General features: G+C 43.6%; 2 protein-coding genes across 4 annotated transcripts in view; both read right to left on the reverse strand.

Moving 5' to 3' along the window:
* Nucleotides 1-9720, reverse strand: part of LOC311111746 (transient receptor potential cation channel subfamily M member 7-like) — a 69273-nt gene extending 59553 nt beyond the window's left edge. Inside the window, exon 1 of the mRNA XM_084154560.1 lies at nucleotides 9582-9720. Coding sequence (XP_084010686.1) covers nucleotides 9582-9584 — 3 coding nt within the window. The 5' untranslated portion in view covers nucleotides 9585-9720. The remainder of the gene's footprint in view (nucleotides 1-9581) is intronic.
* A 1086-nt stretch (nucleotides 9721-10806) lies between these two features.
* On the reverse strand, nucleotides 10807-21181 carry LOC311111852 (signal peptide peptidase-like 2A). Of its 3 annotated transcripts, XM_084154753.1 has the most exons (17): nucleotides 20983-21181; nucleotides 20369-20479; nucleotides 19945-20127; nucleotides 19688-19777; nucleotides 19380-19513; nucleotides 19101-19258; nucleotides 18798-18894; nucleotides 17612-17713; nucleotides 16354-16435; nucleotides 15770-15844; nucleotides 15610-15666; nucleotides 15067-15114; nucleotides 13957-14056; nucleotides 12908-12988; nucleotides 12602-12762; nucleotides 12338-12371; nucleotides 10807-11375 (listed from the first exon to the last, which is right to left on the reverse strand). In XM_084154753.1, the coding sequence occupies exons 1-17, from the start codon at nucleotides 21034-21036 to the stop codon at nucleotides 11335-11337; spliced, it is 1608 nt and encodes a 535-aa protein (XP_084010879.1). In that variant the 5' UTR covers nucleotides 21037-21181; the 3' UTR covers nucleotides 10807-11334. The 3 variants fall into 3 exon arrangements, with proteins under 3 accessions (XP_084010879.1, XP_084010880.1, XP_084010881.1); XM_084154754.1 differs by lacking the exon at nucleotides 15067-15114; XM_084154755.1 differs by lacking the exons at nucleotides 12338-12371; nucleotides 15067-15114.
* Nucleotides 21182-26147: the final 4966 nt, after the last annotated feature.

The following is a 26147-nucleotide window of genomic DNA, read 5'->3' on the forward strand; positions in this document are numbered from 1 at the left end:
TAGGGCCAAATAGCATTCTAGTTTGCTCTGTTTTTTTTGTAAATTCTTTCCAATGTGTCAAGTAATTATCTTTTTGTTTTCTCATGATTTGGTTGGGTCTAATTGTGTTGCTGTCCTGGGGCTCTGTGGGGTCTGTTTGTGTTTGTGAACAGAGCCCCAGGACCAGCTTGCTCTCCAGGTTCATTTCTCTGTAAGTGATGGCTTTGTTATAGAAGGTTTGGGAATCGCTTCCTTTTAGGTGGTTGTAGAATTTAATGGCTCTTTTCTGGATTTTGATAATTAGCGGATATCGGCATAATTCTGCTCTGCATGCATTATTTGGTGTTTTTCGTTGTACACTGAGGATATATTCTGCATGCAGTCTCAATTTGGTGTTTGTCCCATTTTGTGAATTCTTGGTTGGTGAGTGGACCCCAGACCTCACAACCATAAAGGGCAATGGGTTCTATAACTGATTCAAGTATTTTTAGCCAGATCCTAATTGGGTTGTCGAATTTTATGTTCCTTTTGATGGCATAGAAGGCCCTTCTTGCCTTGTCTCTCAGATTGTTCACAGCTTTGTGGAAGTTACCTGTGGCGCTGATGTTTAGGCCGAGGTATGTATAGTTTTTTGTGTGCTCTAGGGCAACGGTGTCTAGATGGAATTTGTATTCGTGGTCCTGGCAACTGGACCTTTTTTGGAACACCATTATTTTTGTCTTTCTGAGATGTACTTCCCTCTCTCTCTGCCAAACAGAGGAAGGGCTCTTTTTGGCCACTTAGTCTTCCTGTAGGAAATTAACCAGCCCACATTTCCATCATAAAACGCACACACACACACACACACACACACACACACACACACACACACCTCTGTTGACCCTTTACCTTCTGACAACATGAGTCAGTTTCATCAAGCACCCCCCACCCCCCAAATTCCTACCCTCTCTCCAACCCGTTTCTCAGGTAGGCGGGCTAAGGCAGTGACAGAGAAAGGTGGCTAAATGCACACCACAGACCTGGCCTGCAGCCCTAGTTAACCTCTCCTCTCTCACTCCTCTGGCCCGACATGCCTGACTGACTCACATCATTCCTGATAACACCTGGCCAGCCAGCCTGTTCTCACACTCATAATGAGTCTATACACTGGGGGAGAGAGAGAGGACATTAGCATGAAGTAGTGGTGCTGGGGTGTTAATAACAAGAGAAAGTCTATACTGTTGTCACCTGCCAGGCTAGCGGTCCAGGCAAGGTGTATGACAAGCTGAGAAGCTCAGGGTCAAGCAGGATAAGGTGTAAAAGGCATGTAGCCTAGCGGTTAAGAGCGTTGGGCCAGTAACCGAAAGGTCGCTGATTAAAATTCCAGAGCAGACAATGTGAAAGATCTGTCGATGTGCCCTTGAGCAAGGTACTTAACCCTAATTACTCCTGTAAGTCGCTCTGGATAACAGCATCTGCTATATGACAACAAAAATTAAGTGTAAAAGAGGTGTTGTTGAGTCATCCTCAGAAGGCCAGTGTTGATTGAAAAATGCTCTGTGTTTTTTTAACAATAAAGAAAATTGAAAATACTTCAATCAACTTCCTTTGTCCCCTAAGAGGTGAATAGGCCTACCTCTCACAAAGTGTTTTGTGTGCTGGCCTTTCCTCTGTAGCAGACACAGACAGACCGCTCTCTTTCTCACCTCTAAGTAGGCATTATTAAGAAGACTACTACTAAACACAAAGACAGAAGGATTAGGTGGACACACCATAAGGGAGAGATAAGGAGATAACAGAGAGGAGAGGAAGACAAATAAACTAAACGGAACACAAATATAAACACAAGATGTAAAGTGTTGGTCCCATGTTTCATGAGCTGAAATAAAAGATCCCAGACATTTTTCATACGCACAAAAAGCTTATTTCTCTCTAATTTTGTGCACACATATCAAGAAGCTGATTAAACAGCATGATCATTACACAGGTGCACCTTGTGCTGGGGGCAATAAAAGGCCACTCTAAAATGTGCAGTTTTGACACACAACACAATGCCACAGATGTCTAAAGTTTTGAGGAAGCGTGCAATTGGCATGCTGACTGCAGTAATGTCCCCCAGAGCTGTTGCCAGAGAATTTAATGTTAATTTCTCTACCATAAACCGCCTCCAACAACGTTTTAGAGAATTTGGCAGTACGACCAACCGGCCTCACAACTACAGACCATGTGTGACCACGTCAGCCCAGGACTTCCACATCAGGCTTCTTCACCTGCGGGATCGTCTGAGACCAGCCACCCGGGCAGCTGATGAAACTGAGGAGTATTTCTGTCTGTAATAAAGCCCTTTTGTGGGGAAAAACTCATTCTGATTGGCTGGGCCTGGCTCCCCAGTGGGTGGGCCAATGCCCTTCCAGGCCCACCCATGGCTGCGCCCCTGCCCAGTCATGTGAAATCCATAGATTAGGAACTAATGAATTTATTTCAATTGACTGAATTCCTTATATGAACTGTAACTCAGTAAAATCGTTGAAATTGTTGCATGTTGCGTTTATATTTTTGTTCAGTATAGTTGTCCTGATCCCAGCATCAGTCAGACATCCCCAGTAGATAAGCCCTATAAGAACCAGACAGTTGTGAACTTTGTGCCTGACAACTCTAGATACTAATAATCAACTAATCTGCCTCAGAGCTCTGAGTCAGAGCAGCACCAAGTCTCCCACAAGGCAGTTAGAATGCTGTAGATAGAATACCTCATCTTGGAATCACAGGAGGTTGGTGGCACCTTAATTGGGGAGGATGGGCTCGTAGTAATGGCTGGAGCAGATAAAGTGGAATGGTATCAAATACATCGAACACATGGTTTGCATGTTTGATGCCATTTGCTCCATTCCAGCCAATATTATGAGCCGTCCTCCCCTCAGCAGACTCCTGTGCTTGGAACCCAGAACTGAATCTCACATGCACTAGTGGCCAGCTACTCGATTTGAAACATGTTAACATGTAGGCCTATGTAACTAGCATGTCACAAGAGACAATAGGATACCTAGAGAGTAGGTACACGCTGGGGTGAAGTTTCCCCTCAGTGAAGATCTAGGATCAGCTTACCCTCCCACAATCAAATCTAAATCAAATGTTACTTGTCAAATGCTTTGTACACAACAGGTGTAGACTAACTAATGCTTACTTACAGGACCTTCCCAACAATGCAATCCCAACCTTAACCATTAGTGGGGGAAAGAAAATGTAAAAAACTGACCCTAGACTAGCGTCTAGGGGTAACTTCACCATACACCAGTATTTGTATTTATTAAGGATCCCCATTAGCTGCTGCCAAGTCAGCAGCTACCCTTCCTCGGGTCTAGCAAAATGAAGGCAGTAATATACATTATAATACAATTTTTAAACATTAAAATACATTTCACAACACATTAAGTGTGTGCCCTCAGGCCACTACTCCACAATACAAGATCCATGTTATCGTTTGTGTGTGTGTGTGTGTGTGTATGCGTGTGTCTGTGCCGGTGTGTGTCTCTTTACAGTCCCCGCTGTTCCATAAGGTGTATTTGTATCGTTTTTTAAAATCTGATTTTACTGCTTGCCTGAGTTACTTGATGTGGAATAGTTCCATGTAGTCATGGCTCTATGTAGTACTGTGCGCCTCCCATAGTCTGTTCTGGACTTGGGGACTGTGAAGAGACCTCTGGTGGCATGTCTTGTGTGGTATGCATGGGTGTCTGAGCTGTGTACTAGTAGTTTAAACAGACAGCTCTGTGCATTCAACATGTCAATACTTCTCACAAATAAAAGTAGTGAGGTAAGGCCTGTAGGACCTACCTTGTTGACAGCGTTGTTAAGAAGGCAGAGCAGCACTTTATTATGGACAGACCTCTCCCCATCTTAGCTACTGTTGCATTAATATGTTTTGACCATGACAGTTTACAATCTGGTACAGTGGTACAGTCCTACTTCACCCTACACCAGTAGGTAGTGGTACAGTCCAAGTTCCCCTTACACTAGTAGGTATTGTCACAGTCCAAGTTCCCCTTACACTAGTAGGTATTGGCACAGTCCAACTTCACCCTACACCAGTAGGTATTGGCACAGTCCAACTTCACCCTACACCCGTAGGTATTGGCACAGTCCAACTTCACCCTACACCAGTAGGTATTGTCACAGTCCAACTTCACCCTACACCAGTAGGTATTGGCACAGTCTGTAACAGTTGCACAGTGGAGCCTACTGTAAGGGAAGTATCACTCTCCTGCGTTCATAATAAATCAACATTTAATGTAGGCACCACCATAAACATGTCCATAAATGTCTGCGCTGCTCTTCGTAAAACAATATAAACTGCTGCCCTCAATGACCCAGAGTTGTAATACAACTCCAATCGTCTTATTTGACATTGCCTGGCATTTGGCAGCATAAATGAAGGTCAATAAACATTGACATTGGCAAAGTAAGATGAGATTCAGGTCAGTATGACTGATCTCATACCTAAAGCAAAAACTACCAAATGCTTGTGCTTCTAGCTTCGACAGTGCAGTAATATCTAACAAGTAATATCTAACAATTTCACAACATATACCCAATACACACAAATCTAAGTAAGGAATGGAATTAAGAATATATACATATATGGACGAGCGATGACAGAGCAGCATGGACCACCAACCTGGCATAATAATGTTGTTATAAGTCCTACTACTACACACATGATAATGTTCTTTATATTAACTGTAGCTACAACATGATATGATGTTGTAAAAGTATCTATAGCTGGCTGTGGGTAGCTGCCTCAAGTAGATTAAACTCCCTCAACGTCAGCAAGACCAAGGAGCTGATGGTGGACTACAGGAAACAGGGGCGGGTGCCCACCCCTCATCCACATCGACGGGGCCACGGTGGAGAGGGTCACGAGCTTCAAGTTCCTCAGTGTCCACATCACTGAGGACTTAATATGGTCCTCTGACCCCAGCACAGTGGTGAAGGCGGCACGGCAGTGCCTTCTCTCTCTCAGGAGGTTGAAACAAACGTTTACAGCTGCACCATGGAGAGCATCCTGACTGGTTGTATTACCTGCAGACGGAAGGCCCTACAGAGGGTGGTGCAGACAGCCTAGCGCATTACTGGGGGTGAGCTCCCAGCCATCCAGGACGTACATGCCAGGCGGTGTCTGAGAAAGGCCCGAAAAATTGCCAAAGACTCCAGCCACCCGAGACATGGATGGTTCTCCATGCTCCTGTCCAGCAGGCGGTACCGGTGCATCAAGGCTCAGACCAACAGACTCCCAAACAGCTTGTAGTCCCTGGCCATAAGACTGTTAAATGGCTAACAACTACTGCTCTCCCTCTCCCACAGACTATCCACACTGACTATGCCCATCCACTACTACTACTACTACTACCACCTTTCTCCTAATCCCTGCCTACATGTACATATCTACCTTAACTACTCCAGTATCCCTGCACATTGTATATTTGGTAATGTCACTGACCCTGTATATAAGCACATTGTATATTTGGTACTGGCACTGACTCTGTATATAAAACGTACATTCTTCTATTTCCCTTATTTCTTATTTCTAGTGTATTTTCTATTAGTTATACTATTTTGACATTGAATAATGCTCTGTTGGGTAGGGCTTGCAAGTTAAGCATTTCACTGTACCTGTGCATGTGACAAATAAAACGTGAACTATAAACTAAGCCAAGTGTGGAGCCATGTGAAAAGTCACGGGACAGCAGTGTGACGAGCCTTCAGTTCCCACTCCCAGGGAGCACCTGTAGGCATTGTAGTGGAATAGAAGAGACTCTTCTCTCACAGTGAATAAGGTAGAACAGGAGGAGAGGGAGCTATTGATGCTACTGCTACTTCCCAAGCACACTGCTGCCTTCAATCCTATACTGCATCACTGCTCTCACGCTCTGCATGCACTGGAACAGTGTCTGTGATAAGTCTGTAGCTACTGTATATAGAACAGGCCAGAGTCCTATACAGTAGGAGTCTCCTTTGGTCCATGATCAGCCCTCTAGCAAACTGGCAGTCAGGGGGTGCATTCGAGGGGACTCGCCCTACACAAGTTACTGTGCAGATTCTCTAGTCCAGATCCCATATATTTTAAATGTATTTATTTGGGATGCAAAGTGATTTGTAGATCTCCTAGACATGCTGAGTAGGTGTGACTATCTCTGCAGCGCTGGCCTGGCTGCAGCAGGGCTATGGTAAACCACCCTACTGCTAGAACATGCTAAGTGGCTGTAAACTGAGGCATGTGACAAGCTGAAAGGGGACTGGGGGAAACAAGGAGCAGTTTCACAACACCTGCCCTGGCCTGGCCAAAACAGTATGAAAAATGTATGCACTGTAAGTCAATCTGGATAAGAGAGTGTCTGCTAAACATCTTGCAGAACCAGGCTCTTCTGGGAAAGTTTGACAGAAAACCCATGGTTGATGTCCACAATCTAGGGCTGTTTCCCAATGGCACCCTATTCCCTATATAGTGTACTACTAAGTAGTACACTTTATAGGGAAAATAGTGCCATTTAGTGGCCCCGTGTAGCTCAGTTGGTAGAGCATGACACTTGCAACGCCAGGGTTGTGGGTTCGTTTCCCACGGGGGGCCAGTATGAAAAAATGAATGCACTCACTAACTGTAAGTCGCTCTGGATAAGAGCGTCTGCTAAATGACTAAAATGTAAATTTAAGAGGCACTTAGAGGTCTTGTAGAAAGTGATCGCAATGCGTGTCAATGCATCATAGGTAATACTAATGAATTATTCATGAACCTTCTGTGACCATTCCACGAACAAGGAGTAGCAATACAACAACCTGCATCTGATGCAGAGGGAGGAAGAACTGAGAGAACACAAATGATAACATTCACTCACTCCATCAAGGAAATTACAGGTTTAGACAGGACTGGTTTTCCTACACCCAGTAATCAACCCACAGCCACCACCACCACCACCATCATCATCATCAAGTCCTCCTTACTCAAACTATACTGAACAAAAATATAAAATGCAACATTTTCAAAGATTTTACTGAGTTACAGTTCATATATGGAAATCAGTAAATTGAAATAAATTCATTAGGCCCTAATCTATGGATTTCACATGACTGAGAATACAAATATGCATCAGTTGGTCACAGATATCTTTTTTTTTTTTTAAGGTAAGGGCGTGGATCAGAAAACCAGTCAGTATCTGGTGTGACCACCATTTGCCTCATGCAGCACGACACATCTCCTTCGCATAGAGTTGATCAGGCTGTTGATTGTGGCCTGTCGAATGTTGTCCCACCCCTCTTCAATGGCTGTGCGAAGTTGCTGGATATTGGCAGGAACTGGAACACGCTGTCGTACACGTCAATCCAGAGCATCCCAAACATGCTCAATGGGTGACATGTCTGGTAAGTATGCAGGCCATGGAAGAACTGGGACATTTTCAACTTCCAAGAATTGTGTACAGATCCTTGTGACATGGGGCTGTGCATTATCATGCTGAAACATGAGGTGATGGCAGCAGAAGAATGGCATGACAATGGGCCTCAGGACTTGTCACAGTATCTCTGTGCATTCAAATTGCCATCGATAAAATGCAATTGTGTCATTGTCCGTAGCTTATGCCTACCCATAGCATAAACCCAATGCCACCATGGGGCACTCCACTCGCCCACACGACGCCATACACATGGTCTACGGTTGTGAGGCCGGTTGGACATACTGCCAAATTCTCTAAAACAACGTTGGAGGCGGCTTATGGTAGAGAAATTTACATTAAATTCTCTGGCAACAGTTTTGGTGGACATTCCTGCAGTCAGCATGCCAATTGAACGCTCCCTCAAAACTTTAGACATCTGTGGCATTGCGTTGTGTGACTAAACTGCACATTTTAGTGTGGCCTTTTTTTGTCCCCAGCACAAGGTGCACCTGTGTAATGATCATGCTGTTTAATCAGCATCTTGATATACCACACCTGTCAGATGGATGGATTATCTTGGCAAAGGAGAAATGCTTACTAACAAATTTGTGCACAACATTTTAGAGAAATTAGCTTTTTGTGTGTCTGGAACACTTCTGGGATCTCTTATTTCAGCTCATGAAACATGGGACCAACACTTTACATTTTGCGTTTATATTTTTGTTCAGTATAGAATGGACAGAGCTTTATAAAGGCGTTTGACACTCAAATTATGCATGGTCTAATGATCCCATGTAGTCTAAAACAGATGCAAGTAGTACTTATGTGGTTCTATTGTTTAATTCAATTATGTTCTGTTTACGTTTACATTTTAGTCATTTAGCAGACGCTCGTATCCAGAACGACTTACAGTTAGTGAGTGCATACATTTTCATACTGGCCCCCGGTGGAAAACGAAACCACAACCCTGGCGTTGCAAGCGCCATGCTCTACCAACTGAGCTACAGTTTCTTTGGTATTCTATTGAATCTGGTGATCATTTGCTGGTGTCCGTTCTATATCCTGTAGCCTGCATGCATTCATCTGGCCTGGTAAACCGCTGGACAGTGAACACATGGGGACTACAACAAAGCATCACACAAAGCAGCATAACAACCATGACCACCGCGCACAATTAGTGACGCCATGCAGTGCCTGACTGTCTGTGTGGCCAAACTGCGAGTCGGCGGCGACTTGACAGTAGCCTATGTTGCCTGAAACTCTTCAAGAGAGATGCCTTTAAAAAATCTGGTGTGTTTTCAACTGACTTATAGGAGGTCTGATGACAAGCTTCTAACGATTTCATATAGCCTAACTATGCTACTCAGTGGTGGTTAGCTAGCTAGATGATGAACAATCCCGAGACCCCCGAAGGGATCATCAAAGACAGAAATTCGTCAGCTAAAGTAGCTGGCTAAGCTATTGTTTAGTGACAGCTTGCCATAACAAAGACAACAATAGTATGAGTTAGTGACACAATCTCTGATAACTTCCGCAAAATGAAAACTAGCAGGCTAATTTGCTAGCTAGTCAAGACAGTAATAAAGGCAAGCTTTGAATGCTGGATACCAGTACTGTCTCGCGGGGACAATGTCATCTCCACCCCTTTTCTTGGAATCCAACTTTGTCAAGTCATCGCACGAGTGAACGCACGAGTTGGCATGGAGCTGCAGTCACATCGCTTTGTGCTCAAGTCCCTTGGCAGACAGAGCTAGATGGAGCTGGCTCGCTAGTTAGCATCTAACGCCAATGTGGATGGATGGTAATGCTAAAGTTAGTTAGATAGCTAACTACCTAGCTGCGGCATCGCGGATCTGCAGAACTCAACCAGCCGCAGTTTGCATTTCAACGAACGTTCGGCCGATGCCTTTTTACTACCAATGTAAAGGTGCCCAGATGTTTTACCCAGATGTCGGTGCCACTGAACCATATCTAACGTTATTCTAGATACATAACTCAACACAAGTACGCGATACCAACTGATCATGATCTTCTTGAAAGACAAACAAGCAGCATGTAAAGAACTGCCAACCACTCATTTCTCCCACTTTGGCTCGCTCGGTCCGCCGACCTGACATTCTAGAAGCCCCCATTCTACCTCGAAACGTTATACCTGGACAAAAACCCCCAGCTGAAAAGCACTTTGGTTGGATCTCGTACCATTCTCTTCACCGTTGAGACTCAGGAAGAGCTTCTCCGAGGCTTTTATCCATCTATCGGCGGTGTTCTTTTCTGTTAGCCTTGGAAGGAAAGTCCAGTAGTCGCTGGTGAGATCTTCCCTAGCTGCAGCTCCAGCGGAAGGTTGCTTTTTCATAATTGTGCGACTCCGAACTGACGCCGCTGCGTGACGAAGCCAGCTGAGTCAGCCCCCGAGCCCGCAGCACGTCACATGACTGGACGGGGACGGGGTGACGGGGACGGGGGGGTCAAATACCTGAATATTTATGTATTATTTGATTGATTGATTAATACCCGCATTTATATTAGTTTATTGCCATGGGATGGGTGTTTGGATAAGTGTATTATGCAACAGGCATAAGAGTGAACTGTAAACAAAGTCACACTGAAGAAACTGTGAGCATTGTCTTATTGAAGACCTTTTCCTGCTGACCTCTGGTTTGGAATTAAAAAGTGCATTATGTAAATATAGCTCGGTAGTAGGCTGTGTGTTTCTAGGTCAATGTGGTAGATCTACATACTTCTCATTCTCAATCTGACTGGTATGTAGGCAAGAGGTGGCAAGTCACCAGTAACTAGCTACAACAGGCTGAAACATGACCAACTCCACAGATGAACCCAAACAAAGAACATTTTGCAACAGTACAAAAAGCCACCTCTCTAACGCACTCCCTATTTACTGGTCAAGTTTGATACCTCCATCTCTCTCCCTCCCTGTCGGTCCCTTTCCCTCACCCTCCCTCCTCAGGCCTCTCTCCCCCACCCTCCCTCCTCACTCTCTCTTTACATTTATGAGGATGGTAGTTAAACAATATAAAGTAATTCATTAATATGGGTACCATGGGCTCAGTTGTCAGTCAGTCAGTGCCTTACCAAACTCAGATCACTAACTCAATATTTGCTCTTTCTAAAGTACCGGTGGTAACGAGTACATATATAGCACTGTGTAACACTGACCAGACCCATCCCCACAGTGACCTAGCTCACGGGTGGGCAAAGATATCTGCAAAGGGCCGGTGTGGGTGCAGGCTTTTGCTCCAGCCAAGCAGTAACACAGCTGATTCAACTAATACAGTGAGTCTTTGTTGGAGTCTATGATTATTTGAATCAGTTATGTCATAGTCCTAACTGTGAGCTTTAAAAAGACATGAAGAAGTGTTAGATAAAGTACAGGCCATAGAACACATTATAAGGACACACTCAGAGCTGAAATCAGAATGGACTAATTTAAGGCAACAAAAGCAATCAAAGATTGTGTTTCTCAATAATACAAACAAGTTATACAGAAAACCCCAGAACAGCAGTTATTTAAAAAAAAAATCTAACTTCATCTACAGTTTAACTTTCACTTTAAAAAACCCACAAACCTGCTAACATAAGTATTAAAGTGCTTTCTCAATAAATCACTTGTATCGGTTACCAAGGCAATACAGTTTAGGCATCATTTTAATATTATAGTTCCTCAAACACCACATAATATGAACACACTGCATTCTCAGCCACTAGTAAGCCTCTCAAATTAACTGTCTCACTGTCCAATCAACCCATACCCCTAACCCACCCCTGACCCCTAACCCCTCCCCACTACATTTCCCCAGTATAAATCTGTATTGATTGATAGACTAGCTATAGTATTTCCCTTGCATCCCATGGATGATGAACTAGATGCTTGATTTGAAGAGTAGAAAAGAGCCCCAGCAGTTGGTTTGTTGGTTGGCTCCTGGATCAGCTGTAGTCAGCACTTTCCTCCTCTGCTGTCATAGTCAGGTGTTCCATCTAGGAGAGGGAGTAGAGGAGTTTATCAGTATAAGACAGACATCAGTGATACAACATAAAGCTTAGTCCAGTAGCCAACAGACAGTCTGCTGTGCACAGCACAGGTTTATTCAGGAGGGTGGAACTGTACAGAACGTTCATGTAGAACAGACATTCATCTTCTTTGTCATAGAGAATAGTCCATTGTGTCCGTTCTATGCATTGCATTTCTAACTGCAACGTTCTGAAATGTTCACCCTTCTGAACAGCAGCAAACCACAGGTTTACAGAAAGCATGACGACACGCACATGACAAACCATAAACAACAAACAAAGCTCCCACATCTCAACACAGCTGCACAGGGACAATTCAAACCCATGAAAACGTTATGAGAGGGTTGTATTCTGGTTAGGAGAGAAAACAATTAAGGGATGCAGACATTGACAAACAGACTAAAGAAATAAAACAATAGAAACATACTTTTCTAAGCAACATGTGTGTGTGTGTCATATGTGTGTGTCCAAGCTAGAGTGAAATCTGTGGCACCACTGGCATTTCTAGGACTCTAGTGACATCTAGTGGCCATGTTGGGTACTGCTGATCTGAGTATGTAACATTATATTATACATAATAATAATATGCAATTTAGCAGATGCTTTTTTCCAAAGCGACTTACAGTCATGCGTGCATACATATTTTTTTTTTGTGTATGGGTGGTCCCGGGGATCGAACCCACTACCTTGGCGTTACAAGCGCCGTGCTCTACCAGCTTTATGAACATACATAACTCAATTTGACATTGCAGTGTTATGTTTTTAATTTGCTAAATGTTTAAAGTAAAGGCTGAAAGGCTGTGAAAAAAGAAAAAAGAATGCTAGTCTAGAGACACAGGGTAGGTAGATGGCGGGGAGGATGCAGGAGAAGGGAGCGTGAGTAGCCTTGACTGTTGTCAGTGGTTAGAGGTCAGGGAGTGAAAGCACACCTGGCAGTAAGGGTTCCCTGGTGGAGTCCAACACCTGATGGAGATTCAATTATCATCATTACATCACACACTACTGTATAACAACCCTCCATATTAGAAATATATCATGAGAACAAATTTTTTTATAATCAAATGTATAATCATTTCCTGAGTTGTTTGAATTCAAATGGAATTAGGCCCAAACCCTTTGAAGTGATCAAATATTCAATTAAATTAAATAAATTGAATCCCCCCCAAAGGAAAAGTGTCTTGTCGTCCTCTCACCTCGTACGTGGTCCCGTTCCAGAACTGCCTCATCTCCCCTCTCCTCCAGGCCAGCAGAGCAGATACCAGCAGGGTGACTGGAACCAGGTAGAGCAGGGCTGGCTGCCCCATCTTAGTCACCAACATCACCGCAAACGTCACAACCATACCACACAGGTAGGCTGGGGAGGGAGGGGGGGTGGGGTGGGGAGGGAGGGAGGGGGGGGGGGGGGGGGGGGGAGAGGAGAGGAGAGGAGATGATCAAAACTATGATGATGATGATGATGATAATGATCAGTAATGTATTGATAATGTCCATGTCATTACCTATGCAGCAGCAGAAAAGGTAGATCTTCTTGGGGCTGTTGACCCACACATCAAACCTGCTGCAATAGGACACCAGAAGACCTGTTGGACCAATCAGCAAACAGAATATATGAAGGTCTGAAGCTATCGTCCAATGAGAAGGCAGAACAGAAGGGTGTGAACATGGAGCTGATACTGAGGCTTTAAAATCGCTCCTGGAAAAAAATTACTTTATGAACAGATCTAGGATCAGCTTACACGCCAAACTTCCTAATTATAACCATTATAGAGGGAAGCATAATACTGATCTTACATCATTGTTTAGAGACACAGACCTATAGGGCTCTGGTTAGGGTTGCAAAGCTACCGGTAATTAACAAAGTTACCAGAATCTTAAGTAATTTTGGTAATTAACAGGTAATCTATGGTAATTTTTCTGTGTCCATATTGTCCATGAGTATCCAGTGGATAGACCATATGGTTCAAGAAAAAATAGCCTAATTCATGAAAAAAGTATTTAATCAACAATAGCATTTATTTTCTATTAACTCTGCAACACTTCCAACTATTGACTTTCTTCACAACTGACACCAGCTTGGCACAAAAATATTTACAACAAAGATATATTAACATAGTAAAATAAATAGAAGTGTGTAAAAAGAATATAAAGGATATTTCATGCTGATACCCTCATGTTAAACACTAATGGCATTCACTAAATTTATGGTTTATAATGTTTTACAGTTGTCATTATATTTTTTTATTAAAAAATCATCTTATTTGATTATTGTATATATTTTACATGTGATAAGGCCACACAGAGGGCCAGAGATAATTACAGACACCTGTGATAATCTGAAGTACCCAAGGCCACTAGATGTCATCTGATAAAATAGAAAATAAAAATATACGTTACCGTAATTCTGGTAGTTTACTGGTAAATGTTAAAAGTTTCCAGTAATATATCCTCCCTTTGCAACCCTAGCTCTGGTCAAAAGTAGTGCACTATATAGGGCATAGGGTGACATTGCATAGAGTTGACATTTGGGATGCAACCATGTTTATCTCACCTGGTACGATAATGTCCCCATAGCCCAGGATGGAGAACTGCATGCCACACAGGTTCTGTGCCCATGAAGAGAACCGTGGAACACGCATCACTACCGGGAGCTACCAGGGAGAGAACACAGGCAACAGTCAACTAACGGTCAACTAACGATTAAATAAAAACCATCTAACACTCTGTTAAATAACAATTGACTAAAAGTTAACTAAAGCTCAACCAAAACTAAACTAAAGCATAATAAAAACTCAACTAAAATCAATCACAGAGACACATCCTGAGGATTAGGAGTGTTCACTATAATATATTCTGAATCGAAACCAACTACAGTACTTCCATTTAAAAAAACAGAAAACAGACATACATGTAATGTCAGTATGCCAACTGTCAAGCCATAGTGATTGTTAATGACATGAACATGAGACACACAGGAACGCAATCAGTTCACCACCAAATCACACAGCAAATATATCAATGTTTTATTAAATGCAGATTAAGCCCTCATTATTTAAACTCTTAGGCTACAACGCAATGACTTGAGATTGTGTAATATTGTATAATAGTACAGTAAAGTTTGTTAGAGACAGGATTTTTCCCTGGTCGGGTCACGTGAATAAAAACTCTTGGCCCCACACATGAGGAATCAGATGTTAACACAGTTGTCACATGACATAAGAGCCAGTCATGTGACGGTTGGTTGGTATGTGCTGTATGTTCTTGCTCTCTCTCTGCTGATAGTCATGTAAGGGACTAGTGGAGATGGGGCCATTTCACTACAGCTTTTAAAAGGAACAATCTACAATATTTACAGCAATATATAAATTCCCATTTATTCTTTAAGAATACGACTTATAAATGCCTTATGAACTTAGTATAACCATCTTACCCCAGCATAAAATATATGGTTGTTTTACTTCATTGTTTGTAAACAATGTATTTGTAAAACTAACAACATATAGCTTTAAACTATGGCTTTAAACATATGGGCTTAATCCAAACAATGGTATAGCGCAGAGATGAATGGCTAGGTGGGCGGGCAGGGTGTGAATAAATGAATGCATTTATTTGATCATTAACAGTACATATGAAGCTGAGTGGTAAAGCGGTGGGGTCTTACTTTCTCATATGTAGTCGAGGGTTCGGCTGGCACCTCCACCGTGTTACCCTGCGTCGAGACAGAACACCCCAACCAGACGCAGTCAGTTTGCATCCTAAATGCCACCCTATTCCCTACATAGTGCACTACTGTTGATCAGGGCTCTGGTCAAAAGTAATGCACTGTGTAGGGAATAGGGTGCCATTTGAAACACATCCTCAGATAGTAAGCCATTCCGACCCCGAGGGAAATCTAATCTACACCGCAATGCTGCAGATGAGATCACAACTACGCAGCCTGATTCTATGTAAGTCGCTCTGGATAAGAGCGTCTGCTAAATAACAAAAATAAATAAATAAATAAAATAGTCAGGGCCAGGAGTGTTTACTGGGTCGGGGAACACTCAGTAAAGGAAAACTCCTGACCTTACTGATTGTTAATCAGGCCATTTTAACATCCAGAGATTGAAGATTCAAGTTTTGACAGACAGACAGACAGATCGAGAGAGAGAGACATACAGGCAGGCAGACAGACAGACATGCAGACAGACAGACAAGTGGTTACCTTCTCTCCTGCTGCGTCTGGACCCATGGCCACTTGGACCATGATGCTCTCCCCATTCTGTAAAATATTAAACATTTAAAACGAGGGACAATGTATTTAACCTTTCTATAAAAAAAAATAAGACAATATTGCACTGTATTTAAAGGGAAAAGTGACTCACCGGCATGAACAGAGGAGTGATGAAGACAAAGAATACATCATACAGCAGCAGCAGACTCAACAGGATCACACAGATCTGAGGAGGGAGAGAGGGGGGGGGGGTGGAATGGAAGACAGGTGAGGGGGAGAGAAAGAGAGAAGAAAGAAAGAGAGGGAAAGTGAGAACAGATGTTTAGAGACGTGTCCACAGACTTAGTTAGACAACATATTTTTATCATTCTGTGAGGGCATGGGCGGCGCCATTGAGGCCATCTCCATTTTAGAGTAGTCCATTTTCTTCTTCTACTACTTTATGAGTTGGTAAACAAACTGAAAGGGGGCATACTGCCACCTGTAGTGTGTTGTTTGAACAGGTATAAAGCCAAGGTTGGCGATTTACTGCCACCTGCAGTTATGGAATGTTTGCTCACGAGTATACTTCATTGGCTGATCCCACCCAGCTGACTACTTTAAAACGGTGGAAGTCCTCAATGGCAATGTCCATGCAAAAACGTGTTATTTCCAAGTAGTGATCTCTATCTATCTCTATGGTGGCCCTCTTTGTGACTGAAGATCAGAGGTGAGAGGTCAGAGTGAAGATTTCACCTTGAAGTTGGACAGTGAGATGGTCTTCAGGAAGTTGAGACAGAAGGCCACACCCAGGAGGTCCTGCAGGATCCAGATCCACCTGGCAATAGAGTAGAGTAGTTTTTTTCAACAACACACTTCAGCCTGTCAACTAACTATTAAATACAACCAAACTGATTTAATAAAGGTCATAAAGAAATAGGTTATAAAGTGCATGTCAAGCTTATCACCCTCACAAACATAAGGACAACCATTGACAATGGTTCCTGTACTTTACCCTGAAATGGCCCAAGCATTCATTGTTAGTTTAGTTTTAGTTCAATTTTTTCTGAAAGCAAAAATGAGAGCATTTTCCCAGTTATTACATTTACATTTTAGTCATTTAGCAGACGCTCTTATCCAGAGCGACTTACAGTTAGTGAGTGCATACATTATTTTTTTATTTTTTCATACTAGCCCCCCGTGGGAAGCGAACCCACAACTCTACCAACTGAGCTACATCCCAGCCGGCCATTCCCTCCCCTACCATGGACGACGCTGGGCCAATTGTGCGCCGCCCCATGGGTCTCCCGGTCGCGGCCGGCTACGACAGAGCCTGGATTCTAACCAGGATCTCTAGTGGCACAGCTAGCACTGCGATGCAGTGCCTTAGACCACTGCGCCACTCGGGAGTATGATCCAGTGAACTAGTAAATGTGTAATCTGAGTGAGTTATAATGTGTGGGGTGGTGGAAAGGGAAGTGAAACCACATTCTCTAGAACATTATAATTATCCACCATGCTTTGCTTATGGAAAAGTTTCATACGACATTATCTGTGGACAGTGTGTTGCTGTTGTAGACTGGGGACATTTAGTTATCATGTCTACTAATACTTCTACTGCGCTAAGGACTAAGGACAGTCACTAGCCTGTATGAACACACACACTACCCACCATGATGTTATTCTGTTATTGGGCATTAGTGGGACTAACGGTTTCGGTCTGTCAGAGAGTGCGTCCCAAATAGTACCCTACTCCCTATAAGTGCACTACTTTTGACCAGCAAAAGTAGTGCACTATATCAGGAATAGGGTGCCATTTGAGACACAACCAGAGACAGTCAATGAGGCAGTGAGGGATGCTGAACTAAACTAAACTAACACCAACAACACGCCTCTACTCTGCTGATGACGTCCGAGTCCTCCAGACTCCTTCATCCTGATGTCCCAGCCACAGCATTCCAAAGGGTTGTATCAGTGTGCGTGACTGTGTCAGTGTGTGTGTGATAGACAGTACCTGTCCTCGTTCCTGTAGACTCCCCAGACCACGGCTACGGTGACACACACAGCAGACAGCAGCACCGACCTCACGGATACACTCCTACCCAGGACCGTCACACTAGAGGAACACAGCACACATGAGAGAAGAGAGAGAGTGCACAGGCAACCACAGAAAGGTCCGTATGACTCACAAAAACATGTGTGTGTGTGTGATGTTCGAGGAGACGGGTGCGTGTGATTCACTTTTTTTTAAACTTCTCTCAGAACTTCCATATGAAACTATGACCGATGAGTTGTTTATGACAGACAGAGAAACAGACAGGGAGGACAGATGTCTATGGAACAGACAGAGGAACAGACAGGGAGGACAGATGTCTATGGAACAGACAGGAAGGACAGATGTCTATGGAACAGACAGAGGAACAGACAGGGAGGACAGATGTCTATGGAACAGACAGGAAGGACGGATGTCTATGGAACAGACAGGAAGGACGGATGTCTATGGAACAGACAGGAAGGACGGATGTCTATGGAACAGACAGGAAGGACGGATGTCTATGGAACAGACAGGAAGGACAGATGTCTATGGAACAGACAGGAAGGACGGATGTCTATGGAACAGACAGGAAGGACGGATGTCTATGGAACAGACAGGAAGGACGGATGTCTATGGAACAGACAGGAAGGACGGATGTCTATGGAACAGACAGGAAGGACGGATGTCTATGGAACAGACAGGAAGGACGGATGTCTATGGAACAGACAGGAAGGACGGATGTCTATGGAACAGACAGGAAGGACGGATGTCTATGGAACAGACAGGAAGGACGGATGTCTATGGAACAGACAGGAAGGACGGATGTCTATGGAACAGACAGGAAGGACGGATGTCTATGGAACAGACAGGAAGGACGGATGTCTATGGAACAGACAGGAAGGACAGATGTCTATGGAACAGACAGGAAGGACAGATGTCCATGGAACAGACAGAGGAACAGACAGGAAGGACAGATGTCTATGGAACAGACAGAGGAACAGACAGGAAGGACAGATGTCCATGGAACAGACAGAGGAACAGACAGGGAGGACAGATGTCTATGGAACAGGGAAATAGTCTCAAGCTTTACGTTGTTACCATAGAAAACCTTGACACTCTGTAAATACCATGATTTTAAAGGGGGGAGGGGGGGGGGTGGGTGTACCTCATGGGGCTACACTTGGCCAGGTCCAACAGGGCGTCCAGACAGCTGAAGAGGGCGGTGGCAGACGCTAGGCAGAATATGGCGATGATCACATACACTGGAAAACACACAAATACACAGAGAAAATATAAAAACACACCTGAACGAACTCCTTATGAGATAATCACTGAGTGTCTAACAGCTTTTGGTGTGGTATGTTTGCTTTGCATATAAAACTGTTAATAAACTGTTAATGAACTTAACACATTGTGAAAATGTAATACAAATACATTAAGCAGTGTTTGTCCAGAGTGAAAGACTGACCCAGGTACTTGTAGAAGAAGTACATGAGTACCAGCATCAGACACATCAGCGCTACAAAGATGACCACCTTCAGGGGAGAGTGCAGAGCCAAGTCCCCACTGTCACTCTTCTCCTCTCCTCCCCCTCCCCCTCCTCCTCGAGATGCACTCAGCCTCTCTCTGACACACAGACACACACAAAACACAGACTGTTACACAGTGTAGAGTGGCTGAAGAGTGGACAGCATGCATGGCTGTCCTTTTCCGAAGGAAATAAAGAAACGTGTGTGTGCAGTCTCACCTCTCACAGGCTCCGCTCCAGTAGCCTCCCAGAGCAACAGTCACTACTCCTATGAGCAGCATGACCACAATGCTGGCATCAAACACAGGCACCGCCGGGGCATACAGCCTAACCTGCATCTCCTCACCAAACACCTGGAGAAACACACAGAGAGATCATACACTAACACACCTGAGGAGACACACACACTAATGTCTCATGTATATTCTTATTGATTGAAAGATATACTGTAGATACATGTTTTTGCATTAAATCAGATGGCGTGAATAAGCACTATACCAGAGGACCTACAGTTCCAGAGAACTCACATTCTGTGCGTCCAGGAAGTCCCTGTATCTCATCAGAGCCAGCGGAATCTGGACCTTATCATCCTCTGTCACATTGGCTGCCGGGGGACTCTTTAGAACCAATCAGATGAGATATAAAACAAAACACAGGTCTGAAAAAGCACACTCAAAGATGTAGGCCTATCATGTTATACCATAGATGTAAATTAAGTGCTGCATCATAGACACATTGGAGGTAACACTATTGATACATTGTAGATCCATTATCAAAGCCTTACCATAGATGTAGTGCTGGCAACGATCAGAGCGGCAGCCCCCAGGTCCTGGGCTACCAGAGCCTTCTGGTTAAAGGTACACTTCCCTCTCATGACCACCACCGCCTTGCCCCTCACTGTGGCCGGGCTCACCCCTGCAGAGCTACAAAGTAGGCTGGAGGACAGGTTCACCAGGGGATACGCCGTCTAACACAGGACAACAGGTAGGGTTAGACAATCAATCAATATATTAATAGCTATGATGTATTGTCACTGTAGAAAGGCTGAATCCCAGAGCCACTACACAGCAGGCTAGATGTCAGGTGAGGTTCACCTAGTTCTGTGGGTTCACCAACACATACTAAAGTCCAACAAAGTCGAGGCTGGAGCAAATGGGGGCATAGGGCAGCTGAATATCAGAATGGTCGTGTTGCTGGACTGGACTTACAGCAGCGCTGAGGGAGAGTGACAGGTTGGTCCATAAGGAGTTGTAGACCAGGCAGTATTCTTTATCTGTGGCTCCATTTGAGATGTGCAAGATTGCCTCTTGACAGTTCACCTGTGTGGAATAAAAACAGTAACTAAGTGAAATACATAGAACGCAACATGTATTTCAGAGTAAACAAAGTATAAGAAACAACAACAGCTCGTTTGTTCAGAGACTGATCAGTGTTAGCAGTGTAACACTTTTTCATTACACTGTCAGTATCTGTTCCATTCCGAAGCTTGCCTGGAAAGTTAGGTAATTCCCCATAGCCAAGCCATAAAAGAGCTCAGCTGGCTAATTTAGCTGAGGGCTAATTGGCTAGCTAGCTACATGAAGATGGCAAACCTGCCTAACAGGATAAAGACACTCGAAATGACAATTGTAAAGGTGACATTATCCATTTGTCGATAGTATTTGTGAAATAAATGTCACATAGTTGTCTACATGTCGACATAGTTGGACATGGCTTGCTTACTAGCTAGCTAGCTACATGTTACAGCTACCTCTGTATTGTTATGATAAATAACGTTAGCTAGCTAGCTTTACCTACAATAACAGCTAACTGCCTATTTTACCTGAGATGACAGGAGAATGACTGATAAAATAATAATCCACGGAGTTTTTGCCATGTCGGTAACATCCGTGATTGAGTAAAAATCGTGTTCAGAAAGAAAACGCTAATCTGTGATTTGGCACGACACTAGTTTCAACATCGTCCCTTTTATTGTACTCGCATAATCGTTTTCAGAGTTAGCCATTCACTTCCTGTTCCTCATGCGGATGGATCTCGTGAAAGCTGACAACATCTTGGCAAATGCTGACATGCACTGCATTTTATCAATGCATTCACTGTTCCCATATCATTATATGTCAATATTTCTTCTCAGTATAAATATCATGACAAAAGTTGTTTATTATGTAACTGTCTGCATGTGTACCAAATATAATTATAACTAACCCAAGATAGTTCACCTGTGATGTGTCCGAGTTACCCCTTCTGTCTGTGAGTGTAATGGGAAACTAAGTCATCCATTACAACCAAAGACTGTATGATTATGGCGCTTTCAAAACAACTGGGAACTCGGTCAAATCATGACGTCAGTGAGCTTCAGGTCAGAAAGAAGGAGCTCTAGAAAGATGCCATAGTTTCCGACTTGGAATTCCAAGTTGGATGACCATTCAAAAGATTTTTCCCAGTCGGAGCTTGATTTTTTCCAGAGTTCCCAGTTGTCTTGAACGCACTGATTTCGGAAGTGAGAGATTTCAGAGTTCCCAGTTTTTTTGAATGCGGCATTTCAACCCACAGCCTGTCTGTGGTTTGTGAGACAAATGTCAAAGTCATGCCAGATGACAATAGTAGAATCTCAATTGCATACTCCGTGCGTCCTCTCCTCGCCTCCTCAAAACCCATTGGAAGAGAAAGCCCGGGGTACCTCCTCTCTGACCTTCTCCTCCAATGGGTTTTGAGGAGGCGAGGAGAGACAACACGAGGAGATTTTCTCCTTGTCCCCATATTGTCCATGTAGGAGGGGTAAGTGTTAATAAAATCTACTTATCATAGTGATGGGTCATTCATCTGAGTTTCCCAAATTGCACCATTTCCTTTATAGTGCACTACTTTTGACCAGGGCCCATAGGGTAGTAGTTCACAATATAGGGTATAGGGTGCCATTTAAGTGTTCCTAGAGAGGACGATCAGATATTGGTGGTCCTCTGTAGCTCAGCTGGTAGAGCACGGCGCTTGTAACGCCAAGGTAGTGGGTTCGATCCCCGGGACCACCCATACACAAAAAAATGTATGCACGCATGACTGTAAGTCGCTTTGGATAAAAGCGTCTGCTAAATGGCATATTATTATTATTATTATATTGCTACAGTCAAACCTGACAAAGAAAGACTTTTCTAAGATGGCATAGAAAACAATTTTTATTACGATTCTAGCTAATGAATGAGAAAAATACATGTATAAAAACACATTGGCTGAAATCAATGCAAAAGCTTAAAAGCTTTTGAACAAGTGTGTACAAGAAACAAAATGGTCCAGTGTGCCCTACCTACACATTTCAAGTTTATTGGAAAACAGCATTCTCTATTTACTCCTGAAGGCAACTCAAAGAATATGGGATATTTAACAGAATAAAGCAGTTAACATGGCCTATGTCCCCAACAGCAACCTATGCCCTATATAGTGCATTATTTTTGACCAGGGCCCATGTGTCTCTGGTCAAAAGTAGCACACTATATAAGGAATAGGGTTCCATTTGGGATGCAAACAGACATTGTTTAAAAAGTCTCTAGTTTATGATTTGATAATGAACCAGATACTACTAATCATGTGCTTCGTATCTCCACAGTGGCCCAGCCACCACACGAAAGGTAATTTTTCCACAAATCCGACTATAAATACAGGCAAGACCTAAAAACACGACCACACACTCCTGAACATTTTTTGGGGAAACATTTGTTCACACAGGCACACGCACAGCCGCACACACACACACACACACACACACACACACTACTCTTACAGTGCAACAGCATGGCAGACAGACAGATAGCAGTGATTTAATATAAATGAATTATATACAGGTTCCTGGGGAGCAGAGCAGTTGTTTCATCATTTGGTCGTTTGTCTGGTTCAGATAAGAGTGTTTTTACAACGCCTCCTCTTCAGATCTACAGCAGTAGTTAGCACAGGCTTCTTATCAGACTGTGGAGAAAGAATACATACATACATCACATTAATGCAGCTGGCAAATTCACATTCATGTAAAGTTTAAAACACACATTACACAAACGTTGAATGAAGCTTTCGTAGACACAAGGAGCATGTTAACAGTACTGATAACACGTTGACATCACAGTAGCAACACAGTACTGATAATAAGTTGACATCACAGTAGCAACACAGTCCTGATAATACGTTGACATCACAGTAGCAACACAGTACTGATAATACGTTGATATCACAGTAGCAACACAGTACTGATAATACGTTGACATCACAGTAGCAACACAGTCCTGATAATAAGTTGACATCACAGTAGCAACACAGTCCTGATAATACGTTGACATCACAGTAGCAACACAGTACTGATAATACGTTGACATCACAGTAGCAACACAGTACTGATAATACGTTGACATCACAGTAGCAACACAGTACTGATAATACGTTGACATCACAGTAGCAACACAGTACTGATAATACGTTGACATCACAGTAGCAACACAGTCCTGATAATACGTTGACATCACAGTAGCAACACAGTCCTGATAATAAGTTGACATCACAGTAGCAACACAGTACTGATAATACGTTGACATCACAGTAGCAACACAGTACTGATAATAAGTTGACATCACAGTAGCAACACAGTCCTGATAATAAGTTGATATCACAGTAGTAACACAAAAATCTAATTTATTTGTCACATGTGCCATTTACAACAGGTGTAGACCTTACCGTGAAATGCTTACTTACAAGCCCTTAACCAACCATGCATTTAAGAAAAATAAGAGTTAAGAAAATATTTACTAAAAAAGTAACGAGGGTATATACAGGGGGTATCAGTGCCGAGTCAATGTGCGGGGGTACAATGCAAATAGTCCGGGTAGCCATTTGATTAACTGTTCAGCAGTCTTATGGCTTGGGGATAGAAGCTGTTAAGGAGCCTTTTGGACCTAGACTTGGCGCTCCGGTACCGCTTGCCGTGCGGTAGCAGAGAGAACAGTCTATGACTAGGATGGCTGGAGTGTTTGGCAATTTTTAGGATCTTCCTCTGCCACCGCCTGGTATAGAGGTCCTGGATGGCAGGAAGCTTGGCCTCAGTGATGTACTGGGCCATACGCACCATCCTCTGTAGCACCTTGCGGTCGGATGCAGAGCAGTTGACATACCAGGCGGTGATGCAACCAGTCAGGAGGCTCTCAATGGTGCAGCTGTAGAACTTCTTGAGGAACTGAGGACTCATGCCAAATCGTCTCCTGAGGGGGAATAGGCGTCGTGCCCTCTTCATGACTGTCTTGGTGTGTTTGGACCATGATAGTTTGTTGGTGATGTGGACATGAAGGAACTTGAAGCTCTCGACCTGCTCCATTACAGCCCTGTTGATGAGAATGGGGGCGTGCTCGGGCCTCCTTTTCCTGTAGTCCATGATCATCTCCTTTGTCTTGATCACATTGAGAGAGGTTGTTGTCCTGGCACCACACAGCCAGGTCTCTGACCTCCTCCCTATAGCCTGTCTCATCGTTGTCAGTGATCAGGCCTACCATCGTTGTGTCGTCTGCAAACTTAATGATGGTGTTGGAGTCGTGCTTGGCCACGCAGTCGTAGGTGAACAGGCAGTACAGGAGGGGAATAAGCACGCACCCCTGAGGGCCCCCGTGTTGAGGATCAGCGTGGCAAATGTGTACTGAAAACACGTTGATATCACAGTAATAACAAAGCACTGATGACACGTTGATATCACAGTAGTAACAGTAATGATAACACGTCAATGTCACAGTAGTAACACAGTACTGACAACACGCTGATATCATAGTAGTAACACGTTGATAACACATTGTAACACAGGGAGCAGCAAGTGTCTCACCTCATTATTCCTGATTGCTCTCAGACCCTCCGTGATAACCTCCTTTAGATTTCATCTGGGCCTGAACAGAGTTCACCTACACACACACACCGTCATAATGAACAGAAGACTTGGATAACGGTTTGTAACTGCTTCGATTCTTTACCTAGTAGATATGACATAAGGCTCTGTTCTCTGTGTGAGGGTAGGAGGTCAGTACGTACCGATGACAGCCCAATGCCCATGTCTCCTGAGCCTACGTGTGTTGTGTGAACAAAGTTGGTTGGTTCTCCGATCATTGAACGGTCTATCCTCCGCCGCCTCTTCTGTAAAGCAATAAAGACATAGTAGTGTTACTACAGGCAACAATAGTCAACTGTTTTATTAACAGACACTCACACAGGCTGATAAGAAGTACAGAAGATGAGAAGACCTGGTTCTACTTCAGTGTCTAGCACCTTCCCCTTTAGTGTTCACACTTCATAGACTGAAAGGTCAGGAGTAAACAAAACAGTGATTGCTTGCTTGTGTGTGTGTGTGTGTATACTCACAGGCTGGGGCTGCTCTGCAACGCAGCAGCTGAAACACACCCAGAACTCAGTCATGCTGACGGCAGCTTCCTCTCTCTTCTCTTTCTCTCTTCAGCCCTCTGTCTTCCTGTTCACTTCACAGCCGATGCCACAAACAGCCGGCGGAAGCTGATTACAGACAGACATACACTCACTGCTGGTGTTTCTGTAACACACACTGACACACACCACTGTCCACAGGGCCTGAGCAACACACTCCTGTGGACACACAGAATCAGAGGACAGTTGGCATATCTTAGTATTAGTTATGTTAAATATCAAGTGAGATTTGGTGATGGCCAGGAGATTCTGTGACCTGGCTATGTAGGCCTAGTTGTAGCATGGTATGCTAGCTAGACAGGGGTGCATTTGTAGTTGTGGTAAAGATAAAAAGGACACAGAGGCGGGTCTGGAAAAGAGAGAGACTAACCGAGTCTTAAAAGAGGAAGGAACTCGAGCAACATGCCGCCAAGCACCAGTAACACACTACTGTACCTGCCTACTAGAGAAACTGTAGATTTCCCATTAAATGTAATCTAGCAAAACTCCCCTTTAATATCATACTACAGAATAGTCCACTGACTGACTAGGAGACTT

This window comes from Coregonus lavaretus (assembly GCF_964263955.1).
Source record: "Coregonus lavaretus genome assembly, chromosome: 37".
Taxonomy (NCBI): Eukaryota; Metazoa; Chordata; class Actinopteri; order Salmoniformes; family Salmonidae; genus Coregonus; species Coregonus lavaretus.